Genomic DNA, 23,970 nt, shown 5'->3' with positions numbered 1-23,970 from the left:
TGAAGAGAATTTCAGATATCTAAGAATGCATTCTAGATTCAGAGTGGAACAAGAACAGGAAGGAGTAATGTGTATGTGTGTGAGAAATCTCAAAGTGATGACTCAGTAGAATGTGTTGGTAAGAGTGAGTGTAATGTGAGTTGTTTAGTTGATCATAAGGTTTTGATTGGTGAACTGATTTTGAGAGGAATTTATTGTTTGTGGTAACACTGCCTATTCCAATCTCTTGCGTAATTGGGTGTTAAGCTGCTATCTTACTTCAGTCTCTCCACATGTATATCATATGAATGAGATGAGTGGAAGGAGTGATATAGATAAGGAGATCAAAATGTGATTTTGTGCAAGTGTGGATAGATATTTTTGTCTGAGACTGGAGCTGATGGAAGGCTCACACTGGGGAGTATTGGGAGAAGCTTAGGATGTAAAGGAGAATCTGGGTGGTGGAGAATAAGATAACGTTAGAGCTGTAGAAGATGACTGCCTCCCTGTCGAGCTGTGGGTCATTCGATAGATGGCAGAATGTGTGATTGTGATGTGTTTTAAGGCGTGGTACCCTATATTGAATTTTTGTGTATCCCTTGATGGCTAGAGAAGTGCATACATCAGTTCTTTGAAAGACTTTGAAATAAAGGAAACCTAAGCAGAGGTTGCACAATCAAAGACATGAATCTACATATCATATTACCACGCCATCTTCTTCCCTCACAACATACTGGGCCACTTTGAAGGAGCTGAGATATTCATTCATGTTCTGAATCTCAGTGTCATCTGTGGCATCCTGGTTCCGATCCAAGAGTTTTGAAATTGCATCATCATCGTAATGAATCACGCTCATGTCCTCAACTTCCTTGTTATCACCTAAAGCGTTCAAGGCAAAAAGGGCAATATGTAAGAAACATGTACGTGAGATGTATAGTTCAGTTTTAAGAATATCTTTATTGGTATTTGGGAACCTAGATAAAGGTTTTACATGTGTGATCATATAATGAACAGCGGTACTGGTTCAGCACAGAGCTGAGTGCCTGTGGTTTTTCCATTTGCAGTTTCTAAAGTGTATTCATGTCAAGTCAAGTCAATAATCTTTATTCGGATATACATTATCCATAAAAGTACAAACATACACATAATCACGTATTCATTTTACTCTGAATTTGTCCAGGCTATTGCATAAGCTACAGAATGCGCAGCTAGGAAACAGTGAGCAGTGAATGTCTCTTTCTGCGGCGGAGCTTTGCTGTCTGCGGCTCATGCACCAATTTGAATACAATCCTGAGTTAAATGTATGTTGTTTCGACACTGTAAATACAAAGAATGGATGCTCAGAACTAGGCTGAGCTGGTGCAGCTGTTCAAGATAATGTCCTGGTTCCAAGCATATATTTGTTGCACTGCCAGGTGCACATATTTTACCTAACCGTACATATTCCGATTGTCAGCAGGTGCACAACCTGCATATTCTGCCAAGAAACAGAGTTGCACAGTTTTCGTATTCCTGCCCCACACTATTGTTTCAGACAGAAAAATGTTAGACGTTGGTGGAGAGTACTCGGTCTGTCAGGATGGCAGAGGACATTACATCACCCATCCTGATTTACTGCAATCTGCAGAATTTAAAGATCACTGCTGGCCCAGAGGGGATATCTGTATCATGACAGGAACTGCAGTCATGGCGGTTCCTGACAGGGTACTAAAAGCTTAGTGGACAGCCGGGCCGCCATCGGTTTTGACAGCCATCTACCAAATGTTAGCACATTTATTAGTATATGTACAAGCCCCTATCACCAACACAATGTCACTTTCAATTACATTGTGGTGGTGATGGGGCTTCGCCTTATTTACAAGACGGCGTTAATCCACTTAACGTGGCTTAACGCTGCATTGTGAATTATGCACCTTTTCATGCTGTACTTAGCATGAAAGGGGAGGGCAATGGGTGTTGCTGTGGGCGTTCCACCACAACATTCATTGATTTTGATGCTGCCCCCTATTTACAAGGGTGGCGTAAATAGGAGGCAGTGCCAAAATTAAGACGAAGGAAAACCTTTATTTCTCCTCATTTTTGATGTTTCAATGTGTGCTGCGTTGAGCAGCACACATAGAAACAGCATAACACCATGGATTGTTTATGTGCAGGAAGGTGTCAATTAATCAATCAATCAATCAGGGATTTGTGAAGTGCGCTACTCACCCATGAGAGTCTGAAGGCGCTGGGTTTCCCTTCCTCAACATGAACAATAAAAAGAAATGACGGTTTGCAACTTCTATGTCTGCTGCATTAAGCAGCACACATAAAAGTTACAAAACGCCATTTAAAGATTGTTTACGTGCAGGAAAGAAAACCTTCCTGCACATAAACAATCTTCCCCTCAAAGCAGACACCCTTGCACTATGGTGCAGGGGTGCCAGCGTTAGCGCTAGTCCGCTAAATTTAGCACAAGCGAAAGGAGGAAACGCAGGACTGCACCATATTGTTGTAAATATGGTGCAGCCCTGTGTTTCTGAAGTGGTCGAGCAGTGTTCAGCCAAGGAGGCTAATGCAGTGCTCCGCTACTTCATTGTAAATATGCCCCTTTTTTTTTCAAAATCAACTCCTGAAGTAAGTGTTTGCTATTGAAAAACAAAAGGTTAATCAAATATAGTGTACAAGTAATACATTTTAATTAACCATAAAAACAATGACACAACACTTCCCCATATTTCGTGTAAAACATTTTTACTCAATGAAAGATGACTCCATACAATCATAACAACGTGATTTGATCATTTTAAGAAATGACATGGCTCTTGTAAGGCAGAAAAACAGAAATCAGGATTGATGGGCAATACGACTCCGACAATAGGATCCTCACTCGCTTTGGAATGACTCTACGAATGACCTGAAAGAGGGTTGATGCATATCTTCTGCCCTCCAACACTCAAACAGAAAATAGGCTACAAGCAAATGCACCATTGAAGGAAACATCTGCAGCCAAAACATATTAGATGAGTCTTACTTGGTTGAATGCCACTATTTCTATTCCAGACCTAATGTATCCACAACATTGTCTACCACCAGATCTTTAAAAGTAGTGCATATATACACTTACCTCAACCTACCTCATGATCTAGTGGTAGAGTAGTGAATGAAATAATTGTGTAATGAGATATTGCATGTGATATCATGTTTTTAGGATAACTCCCTTTTTTGTGTGGTCACCCTAGTCTTTTGCCCTATCTGCTCTGCTGGCTTTAGAACCCTGTGCCCTTTATTCCTGTTAAGCAGGAGTAGAGTGACCATGGCCCACCTTTAAATATGGTTACATTGTTTTATTCCTAATTAGCACATTTAACTTGCCTATAAGTGCATAGTATCTGGTGTAGAAAGTGACACCAGGACCTCGAAGTTAAATACCACTTATGGATTTCAGAACCTATTGTGCCATTCACTACAGCTGCACTGCAAACATGGCAATAGGTCTACCCTCAGTAGCCTGACTGCTGCCTTGGAAAACCTGTAGTGCAAACTGTTAAAAAAGACCCTTTTTGAAAGGTAAAAAACTTCCCTTTTAGATATTAGTAATTCATTCTAACATAAGCCTTGCAGGACACAATGTAGGATGCATGGTATTTAAAAATGGGACATTTAGACAAGTAATGTTAACAAGTCTCTACAGTTCAAATGTCCAAAAAGCTATTTTCACTGTAGCAGGATAAGTTGTCCTATTTAGAAAACCAGAACACAGGTTAAATTACTAACGGCTTGATTCACAAAGGTAAATGTACACTTTGTAGTACGTTTTTTACTTTCTCGGAATTCAAAACTATGTGCATAGTTTTATGAAATCTCACTCCCATACTTATGTGTGTGGAGTTCTCTGCACCCATAGACTCTGGCGTCGGGGCGCAGACTCCATAAAACTCCACACGTAGTCTGAGAATTGTATTTTGTAGTACATTCTGTAATTGTAATTTGTAATTTGCAGTTTGAGAATCAGACCCTTAAAGTTGTAAATATTATTTTACAAATTTCTTCTCCCAGGAAATACATTGGCTAAAAAGTTCAGGACAGGTATCTGGTGACATATACTTTCTACCAGCCTGTCAACCTTCCTTTTGCATTCAGTTCTTTTGAGAATCAGGCCCTAATAATCTGTCTCTGGAATGAGAGCAGCTAGAAAAATAATGAAAGCACTATTTTTATAGTCATTAAAATCCAATTCAATGGTGACTTTACATTTTTAGTAAATATTAAAGTACAGTAACTTTTAGAAAATTGCTTTTTTCCTTCCTTAAGATCCTGGAGGCCCATTTGCATTCTCTTTCCAGCAGAAGCTCAGCCAGGGATTAGCCTTGAACAGGTGAGAATGGGGATTGAAATACCTCCCAGAAGCAAATAATAGGCTGACCTGAATGGGAAGAGATAACTCCCCTAAATTCCACAGAACCATCAGAGTGGGAGATGTGGGTATCCTGCGATAAAACACTGTCAAATCCTGCTTGACAGGGCTAATGTGGTACATCTGAAAGAGAGAGGACATAATGATACAACAATTCTTGTGTATCCTCTCTCTGGCTGCTGATAGGCCCTGCTTTTGTCCTATCAGACATCTGAGTTTCTTGCAGGTATAGAACTTGTTATAAACTGGACTTTAGTGTTCGATGTGGGAGGACATAGGTGTTTTCCTTATGGCACTCCCATACAGACCCCCAAACCCCCAGAGACCACGTTTAGTGTGGCTGAAGACTTTCACCATCTTGAAAATGCCATGACACATGACATTTTGGGCCTGTTTGCAGTAAGGCAAACATGAACTACTGAAAGGGTGCGAGGTTGGCTCTGGGACCTTTTATCATATTGGATAGAGAGTTCCTAGAAGTCACCCCATCCACTAGATCATGCCAGCATAAATGTGGCACCTTCTGGCACCCACTTACAGAACACCTTCTGGACCTGTGGAAGATCAGAAGAGGGCTGCTGTGTTTGAACTGAGAGGAGGCCTGAAGGACTGAACCTGATCCCTGAATTGGACTCAAAGAGTCAGATGGCTGACTTTCTAAATGGCTACAGTTAGTCAAAAAGCAGCATGAGGCCTTTTCCTGGAAGTACGCAGCTGACCAGTGGCAGCTGGACCTGGACAGGACTCTGCTGGTAACCTCTGTCTGCTACCCTGTGAGTCCCTAAGGGCTTTCCTTGAGGTCCTGGGGGCCTTTAGCAGTGTACACTTGTGGTTGAAGCACACTAGTAGAAAGTTTGGAAAAGTTGGAAAAGTTTTCCTCCAGACTAGTGGGATTTAGCAAACTTTTTCATACTTTCTGACTACAGACTTTACCTAAGAACAATCCACTTTGTGTAGCCGACCTAGGCCCCATTGTGGTCAGCCTGCAAGTTTACCTTGGTCACAGTAGACCACGACCGTTGACTATCACTGTCGCTTTACTTTTTCTTGTCCCTATTTCTACTTAAAATGTAAAAAAACAAATACATATCTCAGTTTCCCCTTATTGGATTCTTGGCAGTATGGAGTCATTTTGTTTATTACATTTTTCTCAACTTTTCTTATTCAGTTTGGGAATGTTATTGGTTGTCATTTTGACTTTATTGCTCTTTTGCTACTGCATAAGTAGTTTAAACGTTCCATAAGTTAAGCATGTCTGCTCAGTTCCAAAGCTACCAGGAGGTTGAAATCAGGGTAAGTTAGTGAATTTAAGGTTTCCTCTTGACAACAGTTGTATTTATTCCTTGAGGTGAGAGTCAACCACCCTAAATAACGATTCAATTTTTTACAATGGTGGTATAATGCTTTGTGTATCTAGTCTTATTCGTGACCATTCAATTATTTACCAGAACATCTGCATGCTTAGCTTTGCATATAGTGAACTTGTTGCAGGTCCTACACTGACGATCAAATCATGGACTGACCTGCATGATTCACAGGATAACCTACATTAAAATACTTTTTTAAATAACAAAAAAAGTTTGGAACTCTTTTCCATCATAACATGAATATTATGAACTTTAGAAGCAAAGCAATTAAAAAATGTTGTTTCTTGAAACGGGAATACAAATAAAAAGGCACATTTTCAAATGGTAAACTAGACATTCTTCTTCATCTCAATAGCTTCACAATGTTGCCAAAAGTGGTACATCATGCAATGATATATACAAGCGAGTAAAATACTCGACTGACTGAAGACACAGAAGCATCCTAAATAAAAGAGTGACATGCACATTTAAATTACAAAGCATGACTAGTTACAGCACTAGATAATAAGCTCCAAGGAATGGCAGGAAATTGTAAAGACCGGTTTCACCTGGGTATATTTATGGCCTATGTTTGCAACTATCATTAGATATATTTGTGACAGGCACCTGTCTTTGGGAAAGATGAAGGTCTCTGAAGAAAGATGTCATCAAATAATGACATTCGGCCCATCATGTAAGCAGCCGAGTGAGGTGGAAGACCATTTAGAGACTCTTAAGAAAGATGGCCTTGAGTGTGTGATGACATCAATCAGACTCGTGTAAGTGTGGTAGGAACACCATTTATTAAATGGTTAATGTTCTGACAGTCGCTTTTATAAGCAATCTTTCCAGTGTCACTCACCTGTCCTCCTGACCACAGTTAAGGTGCCACAGTGATGGTCTGCAGTGAAAAGGAGGAAAAACAAAGGGAAGTGAGAAACTGAGAAGTAAAACCAGGTGATGGTTCATAAATATGTCCTGCTGGGGTCAGTTTATGAAGGAAACATTCTGGCTAATAAGTGCAGTTTGTCAACATACATTATATTTTATTTCTGGTACTGTCGAAATATCTTCAAATAATAATGCAGAAATCTAAAGCATACTGTTGTTGGGACTGTACACAGTTTCTATGTTGTGTCTGGCTTCCATAGGAAGTATTTATTATGAATAACTGGATCAAAGTCTGGTTATAGATTGCAGTGATATCACAACTGAGGTTAATCAACATTAACCAACACTATCTATGAATGCACTAACAGAAACAGATCATTGTTCGGTACAGTCAAGTACTGCACAATCCCCTGACTGACCCACCTGTTCCTGACTTCACAGAAGAGGTCAATCAACCACTTCTTCAGTGAAAACATACAGAAGATCCAACAGCACAACGACAATACCAATCCTGCTTTATCTCTGACATCAACACCTTCTTGTAAAATCCTTCAATGGTCATCCTTCAAAGCCTTAGCTCTCACAGTTCTGGCTGATATGTCCAAGTCTCTCAAAGCCACTTCTTATGAAAATGATGTCTTAACTTCATCCCTCATCAAATCTCTCTTTGGGTATTCTCTCGTACTCCTACTTATTATTATTATTATTATTATTAATAGTGTTTTGTTGAGCGCAAACAACCCGGAGGCCTCGTAGCGCTGATCCAACAGCACAACGACAATACCAATCCTTTCCATTGTTAATGTCCCCCTATTTTAAGGCATCTCCTAGAATTTCTCAAGACTAGCCAGATTTTTCCCTACTAAAGGAATCAACACAAGACCCTGATGACCTCGCCAACTAACGGCCCACTCTCTCACCTACCATCCATCGGCAAGATCATTTAATAAGAAATCTATGTTGAACTCAAAGATCACATCTACCAGTCTGGCTTCAGATCACACTGCATCATGGAGACCATTACCTTACATATCGGAGATAATGCTCTCTTGACAACTGATGATGTTTACCCCTGCCTCTGGATACTGCTGAGCCTCTTAGCTGCCTTCAACGCAGTCGACTATCCCACCCTCCTGTTATGAAAGAGGTTTCACTGGCAATGTTCTTCACTGGTTTTCCTTCTACCTTTCCAACCAACACCAGTGTGTTCATGTGTGCACCTGTAGATCACAAAAAATCTCTATTATATCTGGAGTCCCCCATGGTTCCATATGGTCTCCTGTCATATTTACCTCTTACATGGAGTTGCTTGGTTCTCTACTCACAGATAACAGCATCAAGATTCTCCAGTATCTAAATGATGGACAACTGTTCTTGAAAGTCTCCTCCGCTTCAGACATCCAACGGCTCACATACTACTTGCACATCAGCCAGACCTGGATAACCAGAGCTTACCTGAAGCTCATTTCAACCAAGACAGAATTCCTATTATTTTCCAACAAAAACAAACGAGATACAGTAAAAACCTGGCTCAATGACAAGAACCTTGATGACTTCAAACCCCAACTCTCACTGAATGCTAAATCACTTGGATTCACCCTGGACACCAACCTGTCCCTCTAGGAACACACAGCTAAAAAAACAAACACAGCCTAGTATCAGCTCGCTCTCCTAAAAAAAAGGCAAACCATTTCTTACACAGGGCAACTTCAAAATTGCTGTTAAAGTCATTGTACTCTTGCATCAGGTTGGTGGCAATGACCTACTGCACAGTGTTACAGTCTACGCACTGACATCCCTTACGGACATCTTAACGACACAGTATGTCTCATCAAGGGTGTGATGAAATATGGTCACATCAATTCCACCCTGATTGAACTCCATTGCCTCTCCTTGCCAGGTCGCATCATCTACAAAACCAGCTGCATCATTTACAAATTCATCACAACCAGCACCCCGCATATCTTGTGGAGAAGCTCAGAATCTCTGGTGGTTCTTCACTTACCGGCAGTCAGGACACCATCGGACTGCAGACTAGCAAGTGCAAAAGAGCAATAAAAATAGACAGCAGGCCTTTTCCATGTATGTACCTAGTTTCTGGATCAACATACCCATATCCATAAGGACTGCCCCAAATGGTGCTACAATTTAGGAAAGACTCTCCTCTTTAAAGAACATTACATCACATTTAATTGCATCCCAATGCATTAACTATTCACAACCTCTTCTTCTCATAAGAATCATCAACTTTAAATTCGCCTTTGACCATGTACAGTGCTGCCTTTTGGCTATGTTTACACTATAGAAATGTCACATGTATAAGCAAGTACATACATATAGACTTTTGTGATGTCACCTAGGGGAAGAACGTGCTTCCCCATTGTTCCACCACCTCACTGAGGTTTCCAAAGAACTGTGCGCAATGATGAAAATCGGTCCCAACCACCATGTCCCGCCTTTCTTGAGTCTCCACAGATCCAAGGGAGGTAGGAAAAAATGAGCAGCCTTATGCTTCCACCAACAGCATACTCCCCTGTCAGTGCTGGTGTCTGCAGATCCACACAGAGAGGTGAAATTAAGCAACACTGACAAGTGTCACTCATAGAGCCACTATCAGCACAATGGAGTGGTAGAATGGAGCACACAGCTTTGGATTGGGAGCGGTTGGCACTGTGGCTGGTGGGAGTAGATGGCAGGAGGCCAGGTAGTTATTTTGTAGTTTTGACAGGGGGCACAGGTTTAGAGAGTGTGTATTGGTGGGTGCCAAGAGGCCGGGTGTTTTTTTTCGAGGTTGGATGGCGAAGTGTGTCGGGGTGTATGCTGGATTGTTGTGGGTGGATGGCAGGAGTACAGGGTTTTCTTTGATAGTGGTGGGTGTGGATGGCTCGTCCATTACTCCTTTACCTCTGTGTATATGTTGGAAGCAGGGGCAGATGCTGTCAGGTTTTATATACAACATAAACTTATTTCTCTTCTTGCATATTCAATTTCACTCAGAACTCTTTGGTGAACCACAACTCCATTATTTACAGTTACTCATCTATAATTATATCTATTTGACCCAGAGACAAATTAGATTACAATGGACTGGAAAACACAGTGGCTACACTCAAATACAAATATTTGGCAGGTCATTCGGGTTTCCACCTTTAGACATTACCAGCGCAAACTTTTTTCTTACAGTTACATTTGTTATGCTATATTATGTTAAGAGAATTTACATAGTGCTTAGCAACATATTAAGTAGCGCCAACATAGGAGCTGCTACAGTCACGGCCATGGGCTGAAATATAGCCGGACGGGAGGGGTCTTTGGAAATTATAATTATTAAAGTGTTATGATAGTATTTCAGTGCTTTATATCACAAACTAAATGATTGTCAGCAAGAGCAACTTGCACTTATCACTCAGTTATGTTTTTATCTTCAGAAGCAAGTAACAGACAGACCATCACTCCCCGCACAAGATATTAGAGCTACTTGATGAAAGTGATAGATCATGAAGCTGAGCATCCATTACATTTCGAATCACAGTGCTTCACTTAATGGATATGAACACGTAACATAGTGAGCAAATTCCCCAAGATCAAACATGTTTCATAAAGCAGCATTCCCTGATTTATGTAAACTCAGTTAGTACAAGGCTTTGTCTGTCATCACCGGTGGCATTTACACGGGGGAGTCCCCATCCAAAGGAGGTCCTTCTCTTTTTCCGGACTAGTCCTGACAGTTGAATTTGTACTGCAGAGTCAGTGGTTGAAGGCCACACAAACTACTGAAAAGTAGAGCCCAGAGAGAGTGATCACTTTACTATCAGATTGAATGTGACTGCTGTCTGTCGACAATATTTCACCTAACTGGTTTATGGAACTTCACTGATCTTGCACGCTTTTTGCAATTTAAGAAACGTGTGCCCAGCATCGAAATGCTCTGCACTGGGTCGTATAGGGGAAAGCACAGCACAGAGCCAGATCAACCAAGATTGGCTTGCTACTGGCCACTTTCTCTGTGCTGGCACACAAAAAGCCAGCCTTGCTTGAAACACATTCTGTCATCAGAGTGCAGAGGTGAGTGTCCGCTGTAAAGCATAAGATTTGTACTAGAGGCATACATTTCTAACACAATTTCGTATACCGAGGCAATCATTCCTATGCACTGGACAAGTGCTGTGCACAGCAGCACACTTGCAATGCATTGTTCTTTTGGAGAAATGAACCAGCCTTGAAAGGAGCCATGTTTGCACCAGTTTGCACATGTTTTCACAAAGGTATTCCTCTCCAGTAATGCCCCCTTGGCGCAACGTTTTTGCACGTTGTAAAAAAACACCATTCCAGCACAAAATACCCTTTGGTCAGCATAGTGAAGAGCACGTGACACTTTGGGGCATATTTGCAACAGAATGGTGAGGCGTGGCGTTAACCACATCCGTGCGGGTACGATTTACCGCCGGGTGCTGAGCCCTAATGGAAACGGGCGTGGTCATGACGGAACGGTTCCGTCATGAGCACAGCTCAACCGATGCTCATGACGGAACCGTTCCGTCATGAGCATCGAAGGGGTTAAGCAAAAATTGCTAACACAACGCTTTGCCATTCTGAAAAAGCAGGGATTCGCCATATTCACAAGAATGCGGTGCACCCCTGCGTTTCCCTTAGTGCTGGCGCTAATCGTAGCTGCCTAGTGCCAAAGCAGGCAACCTTGCACCATAGTGCAATAGTGTCTGAGTTGAGGGGAATGACTGTTTATGTACAGGAAGATGTCCCTTCCTGCACATAAACAAACCAGAAAAACAACATTGTGCAGCACATATAGAAGTTGCAAATTGCCATTTGTTTAATGATTGTTTATGTGCAGGAAGGGACACCTTCTTGCACATACACAATCATTCATGGAGATTTGTTGTTTTTATGTGTGCGCCACAATGCAGCACACATAGAAAAGCAAAAACGAGGAGAAAGTAACCTCTTCTCCTTTTTCACCATGTTAAGACCAGGTATTCCCTGATCTTAATTTTGGCGCTGCCTCCTTTATTTACGCCACCCTTGTAATAGGGGGCAGCGTCAAAATCAATGGGTGTTGTGACGGAACGCCCACCGCAACACCCATTGCTCACCCCTTTCACTTTAAGTGTAGCGTAATGGGGGGCCTTATTTACAAGGTGGCGTTAAGCCACGTTAAGTAAATAAGGGGCAGGGGTTATTAGAACAGGAACATCACAAAAAGGGATTTTCCTGTGGCAATAGGGGCTTTTAATATGCCCCTATGTGTTAGTTTGAATCCTTTTATGTCCCACCAGTGCAAAGACTTAGTAAAACTGGACCTTATTCCAAGAATTTCAGGATCACTCCAAGGAAGTTCCAAAACTGCACAATGTTCAACTTGGTTTTTGTATTCATCCGCTGTTCTGTTTTTAGAAAATATCCTAAACATAACTTTAGAGTTACACAACTGTCTTCTTTTGGACAAAAAAACTAACAGTATGATTTCAAGCTACGCAAGTATATGTTGCAAAGTATATTGGAATTTTAGTGTGACGCTTAACATGCTCACATCAACAGTTATGATTAAAATGCATTGTGCAAAACACTACTGTCTCGAACATGATTGCCTGCATGCAAACCTCAACTGTTATAAACATTGTCCCCCTACACCACCATGCAGTCCAATAAGCACCTTCTTTAAAGGGTCTGAGCAGCTCCTGGCCTCCTGCCCTACCTTTCCCACCCTACTTGACAACTTCAGTGTTGATGCCCATGTCCAAGAACTAGAACTGAACTTGACTCACTGACCCATCGCTGGTAAACCTACCTACATAGGGTACTCACTCACTTCAGTAAAACATTCTTTTTTAAAAAAAAAGTTTTTATTCATATTTTTGACAATTAATACACTCACCGCCCCGCCCCCCTGAAGACCAAGTTCATGATACAAAGTCGGGTTAAACCACCAGAAATAGACCAAAAAAATAAAAAGATTTCCAAAGCAAATTAGATTATACATGTGCTGTAAAGTGTGAAGCCCGAGAAGGGTTATAAAGGCAGGCAGCATCATAATCATGTATGAGAATAATACTTACTACTTTCAGTAAAACATTCTTAATGTCATCTTCCTTGTTAGCTTTCCACATTTGAACAACACTCTGTGTAATATATTCAGCAAATTCCATCCTCTCTGTTCCTTCACACCCCATCCCATGACTCCACTGCAGAATTGCCCTGCCATATATATCATGAAGTATACACACAAGAAATGTATTGAATACTTAAATTAATCCCAGTCTCTCAGAATTAATTGGTGCCACAACCCAGTCTATCATTATTTTGAACACCATGCCACCTCAGTTTGGACTTAGCCATATGCAAATCAGACTTGACCCTGCTCTAATGGGAACAGTTCAGACCAAACTTCCAGGCCAGGTCTTCTCCAAATGGAACACAAAAAATGTTGGACAGGTATTGCCCTAGTTAGGGCTCACCAGCTAGGCATAACTTGGTTCCAGTAACAAAGTGTACACTGGACTGGACTCATCTCACTGAGGTCAACACACTAAAGTATAGAAAAAAGTGATGGATGGAATGCTTGAATTAATTGCAGCCACTGGTAATTACTCAGGGGTGCATCCCAGTCCATTGTTATTTTGCACCTCAGTTTGAACCCACAGATATGCAAATCAGTCTTAATCATGCTCCAAAGTCCAAACCAAACTACCAGGCCAGGTCCTCCCTGAACTGAAACACAAGCAACGCAGGGCCAGTTTTGCTCTTGTTAGGATTCATCATCCAGGTACAGATTGATACCAATGACACAGTGTGCACAGGACCCACGCCTGGGCATACCCCTCTCACTTAGGGCGACACACAGTAGCATACAAAAAAATTATTGCTGGAATGCTTGAAGTAATCTCAGCCAGTGGTAAGAATTCCCTTACATAGAGGTCGAGTCCACCCTGATTGGATCATCTCTTTCAGGGTGGGATGAGGATGCCTATGATGTAGCATCCCAGAAAAGTGAGGGTGAGGCTTCCTCATCCAAAATAAAGTATTTTCATTTTCATTTTCACACTGTTGCAGCCAATACATTGACTCGTAATATTATTGCATTTGTTGAAGTTTACTGTTGACTTTCAGACACTCATACCTCCTGCTATTAATCCCTATCTCTCTGAAATCTCTTATCGAGAGAATGGAGACAACCGATGGAGGCAGGCGGCCTTGCCGCTAGCCACTCCTTATAATATTCCGACCTACAATAGGTTTAATGCTCTTTCTGGGTTAGATATTAACGACTGACTCCCCAACCTATACTCGAATAGGGAACTCCCACAACCCTCCAACACAGAGATGACTCTACCATCTATAACATGTATTATCCCTGAAAAAAAGGCAACCCAGTCTACTTTGACTCCTGATATAGCTAACTGTTCAGTAACAAAACATCATAAGATAGATGCTTTGGTAACTGAGCTACCGGCCTCCGCTACCCAGGAGACTGTAGATCTGATATCTGATATAAGCAATGCTGCCGACCCCACACCAAATACCTTGCAGATCCACTTCATATTTTGGAATATTGCAGGCCTTTCCGCAAAAAAGACAAACCCAGATTTCCTGAGACAGATCAATTTGAGCGGTTGTATCTGCCTTCAGGAAACTTGGGCTATAAGCCCAATACACATGGTGGGCTTTAAAACTTACTGGTCACCTGCAAAGAAATCAATCCCTGGCAGAAACAGTGGAGGCTTGGTTACCTATATTACAAACACCTTTCCTGTGGATGAGGTACTCCCCCTAAGACTCGATGTGAACTTTCAGATCATAGTAATAAAGGTCACAAAACAAAGACCTTATTTAATTGTCAATTTTTATAATAATCTATCTGAGGTAGATATGATTTCTCTTCTCCCAGAGATTTCGGCAATTCTACAAGAACAACGTACAAAATACATTAAACAGACATTCACGGTAATCTGGGGAGGAGATTTCAATCTTCACCTATGTACTAACAGCAATAACAATAAATGTGGGATTAGAAACGAGGCTGACGTAAATCTCACGCATTTCACACACTCTAATGTGGGGGAAATAATGACTGAACTCATGGCTGAACTAGATCTCAGCTTCGCTAATGAAATAAAAACTCCATCTGTTTCTTTCCAGCCCACATTTAATGGAAGAGGTTTAACAAGCCTTATAGACTTTATACTAATCTCAACATTCGCAGGACGTGCCATAGAAGAATTTGAGGTCCTTAAAAATCTTTTGAGTGACCATTTTCCAATAGCTATGGGTCTTGCTGAAATAAAAATAAATAAATCATATGATACCATGACCGCCTTAAACCAACGTGAACTAGCATTAGGCTCCTTGAATGGCTATACACTGAAGTGGGGTAGTATTGATAAGGAAACAACAACCAGAAAAATAGTCACACACAATCAAGTTGACATTATAAACTGCCTGGACCCCACTACACAACCAAGGGAAGTCATAAAGAGCTTCCTGGTAATCCTAAAAAGTATACAAAAGGAACTAACCAGGACGTACAAATTAAACCCTAACACAAAGAAAGGCTGGTTCAAAACAGCATGCACAAAAGCATCTTCATCTTTAAAGGAAGCTCTGAATAGTGACCATAGGGACAAAGCCAAAATTAGTAGACTTAACAAGGAGTACACGGTTGCCCTAAATAACAGGAAAAAAGAATTAAAAGCTGAACTATGGTTACGCCTTACCCAAAGCTCAGAACTAAAAGACAGTACTACGTTCTGGCAAGTAGTCCGCTCCCCATTCCTAACAGATAAAGATAATTCCCCCTCTATTGATGTCGCAATAAGCGAACAAGAATGGGTGAGACACTTTACAAAAGCCTTCTCTAAAGATCAGATAGAAGACACAGACCAACTTGAACCTACGTTACACATCACTTACCCAATAAATCTTCAGCTCTCTCATGAAGAGGTTCAAAAAGCTTTAAAATCCTCAAAAACAGCCAAAGCCCCTGGACCGGACGGCGTTCCCGTCGACATTTTCAAACACCTCCCAGATTTATGGACTCCCTTATTAACCAACGTCCTCAATGCCACTACTGAAGTGGGCCTTCTAGATTCTTGGAGAACATCGACGTTGGTACCAATATTCAAAAAAGGAGATCGAAACAGTCCATCATGCTACAGACCGATCTCCCTCCTGGACTCGCTAGGAAAGATGGCAGGAAGAATACTCCTTGAGCGTCTCCAGGAATGGGCCACCGACCACAGAATCATCTCAGACCTACAATATGGTTTCCGGGAGGGGCTAGGAACCGTTGACCAGGCCTTAAATCTGTCTCTATTGGCGGGCAAATATGTGGAAGCTAAAGGCTCTACTCTTCACATGGTATATGTAGATCTCTCCGCAGCATTTGATTGCGTGGCACACTCAACGCTGTGGAGTATCATCTTGAAGATGGGAGTTCCTACTCCAATAGTGGACTTTCTTCGAGAATTGTACACAGGTACTACAGGCAGGGTAAGATTCGGGGTGAGAGGCGAGCTCACGGACACCTTTAGGGTGGAAAAGGGGGTCAGGCAGGGGTGTGTACTGGCCCCCTTTCTATTCACCCTTTATACGAATGGCTTGGAGGCTGCCATGCTCCAAGGCAGCAAAGATCTTCCCTTGATAGCTCGTCGGCAGATACCAGCGCTCCTATATGCCGACGATGCTGTCATTTTAGCAAGAACGCCAATTGAACTACAACAGGCTTTGAATAGATATTCCACCTTCATGGCAAGCCTGAATCTGAAGCTAAACGTAAAAAAAACTTACACAATGCATGCAGGGGAGAAAAGAAACGCAAAAAATAGGAAACTGTATGTACAGGGTGAACATGTGGATAGGACTACAACCTATCCCTACTTAGGGATTGTTATTGATGAAAAATTCAACTGGAATACAGCTGTCATTGCAAGGAAACTGTCATTTCTTCGAGAGACATCATCTCTAAAAAGCTTCTCACAAAGACTGGGGCAGCGACCACCCAAAGAACTGCTACAAATGTATAACTCAAAATGCATAAGTACGGCAACATACGGGGCAGGGATATGGGGTTTTGCAAATGTGGACTCAATACAAAAAATTGAGAACTCTTTCTTGAGATATCTGTTGGCGGTACCAAAAAGTTGTTCTACTTTTGCCTGCCACACAGAGCTCGGCATTGACTACATCACGGACATTATAAAATTGCAGCCAATAATGCTGTGGCGTAGAATATGGGTCACCGAGCAGTGTCAATTGACTAGGGCGATCATCCAAGACATCCTAAAACTGGATCAATGTAAGAAAATCAAATGGCTGTCCTATGTCAAAGCGCTACTAACAGATTTAGGTTACAGGAAGTATTTTGATCATCCACTATTGATAAAAGAAATCCCAAAAAAGAACTTAAAAGGGGAATGTCTTCTTTATCTGGGTCAGGTACGATTACTATCGGAGATCCAAAACCATCTGTTCAACACTCATTACTAGCGCAGACTGTGTTGAATGCAGAACCCTATTTGAACTTCAAATTAACACAATATGAAAAAATGCTGCTCACTCGTTTCAGATTTGATCTCTTTCATTTACTGGTTGCATTTCCAAAGCAAAATGTCTGGTCATCTACATTTTCTATGTGCCCCTGTGATCTGCAGTCCCCACAAACAACTATTCACACACTGTTATTTTGTAAGTTTTTTACTGAACCCCTTAAACGTTGGATATTGCCCATCCTGGAATTCTGGGGCCTACGACAGTGTCGTCCTGCATACCTGGCACTTCAGTACCTTGAAAACGAAAATTATGTCAAAGCGATTGCACTTTTTCTCAAATTTTGTATACGTCATCGTACAAATCTTTGAGCATAAACTATACTGCTGCTTTGCACAACTGAAAGAAAGCTAGCTAACAGGAAAACAGTAGGCCAATCTAAAACTGAAAAACTCACATAAATTGAGATGTTGCTGCTCGTTTTAATTATTTTTTAACAAACGCATATTTTAATGATTTTACATTTTGTAATTCTTGTATTTAGCTCATTGTGAACTTTTATGGTGTTTTTCTTAAAACTACCGAATAAAGTTATTATTGAATTGAATTGAATTGACTTTCAGACACTAATAGAGGATATGAACATGTGTTTTCCCTGCCACTACACTCTCCTGACTCTCCTCAAAGCTTGGACATTATTTCTACTTTGTGTCATGATGCTACTTGAGTTTTGGTCACTCCCCACTGCTAGTGGAATTTCTTGATGGTCTGCCTTCACCCATTCACGTTATCTCTTTAATCCTTCTCAATTGGTAACATGTGCCCTTCTTCTACTGATGACACAAGTTTCTGTCTTCATTTTTTCATGCACGAAGGCTCTCTAAGCTTTTATTAAAGACTGCCTCTAGTACCAGATGTCAAGTAACTACTTAATGTACAGCCAACATAATAACACATGAGCCCTATTTGTATTTTGTACGTTTATACCATGGAAGGGGTTTCTTGGGGCTATTTATTGATGGATAACAGATGGGTATTATTACCTATCTAAATGGGTGATTCAAAAATATCAAACCCACAACACTTTGCTACTTTATTCTTGACTTTGTCAGTGCCTGGAATCTTGGAATCTATCTTAGCAGTAAAAGAAGTCTACATTCATCAGTATATCAGAACATCTGCTCATTACCGCCATTCCCTATCTGCAAAGTCTGTCCTTATTTCCACTTGCTCTGGACAATACCTTCAACATTGCACAATTCATCGGAAATGTTGATTATTGCAACCACTTTTTCCTCAGATAACCTCCCTACTTTTTCCAAATCTTCAATAAAAATTATCTATAGCCTTGTCAACATTTCTAGATCTACACTCTTGCCCATTATTGACTTCTGGGAGACACACCATCTATCACAGGTCTCAATGCACTTCACCCTAGTATTCAGACAGCTCATTTCTAACCAGGCCACCTCCCATCCCACATCCTCTCTGCTTCATCAAACATAATATAAACTTCTGTCTCCACATTCCAGCACTAAAAAACTCTTCCTAGGTAGGCAGAAGTAATCAGTCAACTGGATATCTACAATACTATTCTGAAAGAGCGATGGAGTATGGTTTCCGATTTTTTTTTCATAGCAGATACCAATGATACTACAGTCTCCCGATGCTTAATAATAATAATAATAATTATAACAACTACTCAAATAGTGATGAAGTATCCATTATTTTTGTCACCTACTGCGTCACTCCCCACGTCATGTCTTCTTATGTACCACTTGATGGAAAATACTTAAAACATTTTTTATCAAAAAAACAGATAAATATGTGGAGAGGTACTTTTACTTGAGATTATCAGAGATTGGGTAGTAGGTATCTTGTTGAGCAGTAGGCTATAGGGTTTACTGTACAAAATTGGCATATCATGTCATACAGAAATGTAACATTTGCTTTCAACTTATGGGTCATAATTTTTTATATAGACAATTATTTCAATGGAGTATTAATTTCAGGATCAATGCATTTTTCTCACCTTCCATATCATCCTTAAAGAGTTCCTCAGTCCCAAATTTCAGAATGTCATCTAGCTCCTGCTTAGACATGGAACCGGACTTTGAACCCAATCCCGGGCGAACAACCAAATGGGTGAGCATCATTTTCCGCTTCGCCACCTGTGTGATCCGCTCCTCCACTGACGCCCTTGTCACAAATCGGTAAATCATAACTTTCCTATTCTGCCCAATCCTGTGGGCTCTGCTGAAGGCCTGCAAGAAACATGCTATGCTGATCAGTTCTCCATGCATAAGACTTTTCCAGTGATTCATATAGCTTTAAAATTCCTTGACCCAAACCCTGCTACAGTTAATTGCATGAGAGAGGCACAATCTATTTGCAGAATGCTTTGAAACTTGTGCAATTTAGTCAACAGTTTAAATTGAAATTGACTAATTTGCTCTGTGTATCTTATGTTTGGATTTAAAAGGTTCACCATTAATCAAGTAACTAACGATTCTTTTATTCACTTCAGCAAATCCTGGTTCGTTACCAAAGGAAGCTGTATAGCTATGTAACTAAGTAAGCTATGTTACCATAAGACAAATGGCCCAATTCACAAAGGTACATTTATGGATGGAGACCCCTGCACAAGTAGATTTACACTTACACCTCACTATAAATCACCCGCTATATTCAACTCAATGACTCAGGGTGGATATTTACTCCTCATAATAGACTTGCATTTTCGTACCCGCTTACATGATGTGTTGCGACCATGACCAACTCAAAATACAACTGTAAATTTACCACTAGTAATTTGCAGCCATATTTTACATTTAAATCTGCCAAATGTAGTTCTACAAAGTGAAGGCAGAGATATCTGACTATGATATGTGGAACAATGAATTGAAAAGAACATTGACATGGGCAGCACCTGAGGAAAACAATGCATACTTCATAATCAAAATAAGGCAAACCACATGACTAAAGTCCCCAGCTTGTGTTCTGTTCTGCCATTTTTCCCTTGTCCTGTGAGAAAATATGGCACCAGAAATGGCCAACAGTTCACATGTCCAGCATTATATGTGTGTTTGTGTGCTTTTCTTTTGAGACAAGAAATATTTTATGTTTCTGTCATTCTCTGTAGAGTTGTTAGATGTGACAAATGAGTCCTGTATTTAAAAAAAACATTCATAATTTACAGATTACTAATTTTCTAAGTTCACGTATCTGTTAATTTTACATTTTTACAGTGTGACATATGAAGATGTCTGCAATGTCTAATGTTTTGCGACAAATGTTTCAGTCAAGCTAATTTGCTTTGGTCTATGCATTTGTGCTCATAGTGGTATTGTTGCTTGCGATAGTGTAAGTGTGCACTCCCTTACAGCATCTGTGAGTGGCCATATGTAGGGTGTCAGTTACTCCAAAGCCTGGTTGAGTAGTTTCAATCTTGTTTGGGGTGTATGGCTACTGGAGCACATGTGGACATACATTTAGTGAATTGCAATAGACTTAGGGTCTGATTGTGAGTTCTGCAGACATGATTACTCAACCATGTTGATGGAGTAAAATACTCCATCACCCTGAGGGACTACCCACTTGCTGAATTCAGAGATGTCTGCTGTGACAGTTGACATCTCTTTCTTTGGTAGGAAACCCCTCACGGTGGTTTCTGTCAATCCCTTGAAAGTTAGATGGATGGCTCTGTCAACATGATGGAGCTATATGTAAAACATGAAAAACAAATTATATTTTCAAAAACACAATCACAAAGCAGGTTTTACTATTTGAAAATTTCAAAAAAGCAATGCCATTGGAGATTTCTCCCATGGTGTCGGGGTGATATATGCCCCTTATCTCCAGCGTTTACCTGGTAGTGACAGACAATGTAAACAGGCCATTTAATTGCCCTTTCTGGCGGGCGGTCAAATGGGCAAACATCTGATGGCCTTTACTCCGTCGGGCCGTTGGATGTGTATGTCAGTAGCAGACATGGATTAGTCTCCATCGGTTACACACTTCAGTTCTGCCACAACCTTAGCTGGTGACCTCCACCCCAGCTAAGGTTGTGCCGAGAGGTACCGACGGACAGAGCGGGGCCTCATACATCCGAGCTGGTGCTGAGTGAGGTGAGGTCGACCCCTTGAGGAGCGATGATGCAGCTTTTTCATCTTGCTCCCAGGGCTTTGAAAAGAAGTAACATAACAAGAAAATTGTATGTATGACTTCCATGTACTAATATTTTTCCTATGTTTATGCGGTGACAACAATATTTATTGGTCCTGAAGAAAGCCAGGGGTCTTATACTCCGGATTGGCTGAAACATGTTGACCAGGTTATTTTTGAACAGTGATTAATTTTGAACTGTTTCAGGTTCTCACTTTTTCACATTGTTTTTATTAGGAGGACTGCGAGAATTTGCTGTGATTGCCAATAATTGACACATTATCTCAGCAGTTTATCCTTTTTAGAATACACTTATTTCTTGCACTTTTTACATGCACTGCATATTGTTGAGACCTCTAAGGTTTGCCCATTTTCTCATTTACACAGTCCCTTTTGTCCTTTTTTCCTTCTGGAATAATCGTAAGAAGGATACAGTTCCTTTCTTGCTGTCTTTTCTGATTGATAAGAGGGACAGGGGAGGTACTGCTTGGATCCCAGATGATGACACTGGGCACATGACTGTGTAATGATGGGTTACCAATTATCCTACAACGATCTGCATTTGGAGTCTCTTTGCAGTATTTACTTTTTTCCACACTCTTGTTAGCCACAGCAAGTCACAATAGACTTCTTTTTGATATACATTTATGTGTATATCATTTATATTTAGTCCTTAGGATTCCAGTTTGTTTATGAATATTCATGGATCCTTCCTATTGTGTATTGATGACTGCACCAAAAATGTTCAGTCATACCAGTCATCGGATACTGCGATTATTTTCGGGATCCCCGATTCTGCAAGGTAAAAACATGTTCTTTTGTCTAATTGGATTCAATTATTTTTAACATTTATATTTGTTGTGCTCAGATTTGTATACGCTAAGGAAACACTGTAAATGCAGTTCTAGGTTTAACCCTCTGAAGTCCATCTTATGACTTTTTTAAACACAAAGATCTCAAAAAAGTACGGAATGGAACACCATACCACAAATACGATCTATTCTAAAATGTTGGTCCCATGTGAATTCCATTCACTTGATTAAGTTGCGTAATTGATATCAATCATAAAGAAAGTTTCAATCTGATAAATGCCTCAATAATTCTGAGAATGTGAAGATTAGAGTCACTGTGGGCGGGCACCCGTTGTGTCATCTACACATGGGTAAAGACAGAGTAATTTAAGTAGGGCTTTTGAAATCCTGTTAAGATCAATTCTCATTCTCCTGGGAGAGCACCCCTACCAGTACAGCCTATGTACATTTTCAACACCATCATAACTATTTAGGTATTTGCTTTTCTCTTATGGTCTCATCTGGGTCAATCTGATCTTTCCTTATGAAGGCGCATGGGTCGTCAAAACGCGCGTAGACTCGATCCTACCAAGCATCAACTATGATCTAAGCCACTTTATGATACATAAAGAACATATATGACATGTGCTGTGGAACAATTGAAATGATCCTTTCTGATATAGGCTATACATTCATAACCAGACTATAAATTGTCATTCTATACAATCTCTCAGATTACTCATAGGATAGCAGTGTGTCATTTATATTTATTGTATTTAGCTTTTGTATTAACTGAATATTGGATAGTTTAAAAGTTATATATTTTTTTCATTTTGCGCTGCTTGGCCTTTCTAGTTATGTATAATAATAATAGATGTAGAGTGAAAAATAGACTGCCTAAGGGTGTGTTTGCAAGCAGTATATTTTCCCTAACGTTGGAGTCCTGATTATTCGCAGGGGGCCCTTTTTCGGTACATTAACCCTTTCAAATATATCACCTGCTGGTGGGGACTTCAGTTTGCATAACAATAAAGCTAAAAATAGGCAACTGAGCATTTGTTAGTGGAACGTTCATGGTCTAGCTTGATTGTTGGCCGACCTTGAATCAATCTCCTTTTTACAATCTTTTGAAATTATGATGCTGCAGGAGACATGGAGAGAACAGGTTACTCCATTGTTTGGCTATAAGTAATTTAACCTTCCAGCTGCGCTAAATTAAACAAGGTTGAGTCAAGGGCAGCCTTTCATTCTGTTTGGCAATAGAGATGAATGCCATGGTAGAAGTAATTGACTTGCAATTGCCGTGGTTACAAGGGTTTCTCCTAAAGTTTGATTCTCAACTGATTATAAAATTGAATATCTATTTAGGTACAAGGAAAAAAAACAAAATTACTCAGTTGTTTACCATGTGGGAAATTGGAAAATCTTGAGCAATCTGTTCTACGATGTCCTGCCTAATGATTTCTGCTGACTTCAATATACGCTTGGTTTCTTTTAAGTCTTCAGACTGGTCAAGCAATGGATCTGCTAAGCTGTGTCGTGATAACCTGCAGCAGCGTCGCCTAATCATGCTTAATAAGCCATCCTTGTGTAAATCAAGGGAAATCCCACTGTTTAAATATTTGAACTATGATTTAATTATCGACTATACTTCTCTATCAACTGACTTGGATCCAACAATAAACAATTATAAGGTTATTCCAAGAGTGGAAAGCAACCACAATCCCAGTTATTAACATTGAATTTGCCAATAAGTTGTAACCATAAAGCCAAAGTACTTCAATATTCGCTCACCTCAACTTACAGTTTAAAAAGGTTGGTTTGGCAATCCGATAACCAATCTGAAATAATGGAGTTTGCTGACCTTTTAATCAGTCAAAGTGCCTCGAGTATTCTGAGTGGA

The 23,970-nt window shown here is 40.5% G+C and overlaps 1 protein-coding gene across 1 annotated transcript in view; it reads right to left on the bottom strand.

Annotated features, from left to right (window-relative positions):
• The window catches only part of CHD5 (chromodomain helicase DNA binding protein 5), a 1,029,381-nt gene that overhangs the window by 415,634 nt on the left and 589,777 nt on the right, over window positions 1-23,970 (bottom strand). Inside the window, exons 23-25 of the mRNA XM_086921723.1 lie at window positions 19,145-19,376; window positions 6,584-6,622; window positions 686-858 (exon numbers count right to left, since the gene is read on the bottom strand). Of these exons, the coding sequence (XP_086777849.1) occupies window positions 686-858; window positions 6,584-6,622; window positions 19,145-19,376 (444 nt within the window). The remainder of the gene's footprint in view (window positions 1-685; window positions 859-6,583; window positions 6,623-19,144; window positions 19,377-23,970) is intronic.

This window comes from Lissotriton vulgaris, chromosome 5 (assembly GCF_964263255.1).
Source record: "Lissotriton vulgaris chromosome 5, aLisVul1.2, whole genome shotgun sequence".
NCBI lineage: Eukaryota > Metazoa > Chordata > Amphibia > Caudata > Salamandridae > Lissotriton > Lissotriton vulgaris.
This window is presented reverse-complemented; position numbering and strand designations above follow the sequence as displayed.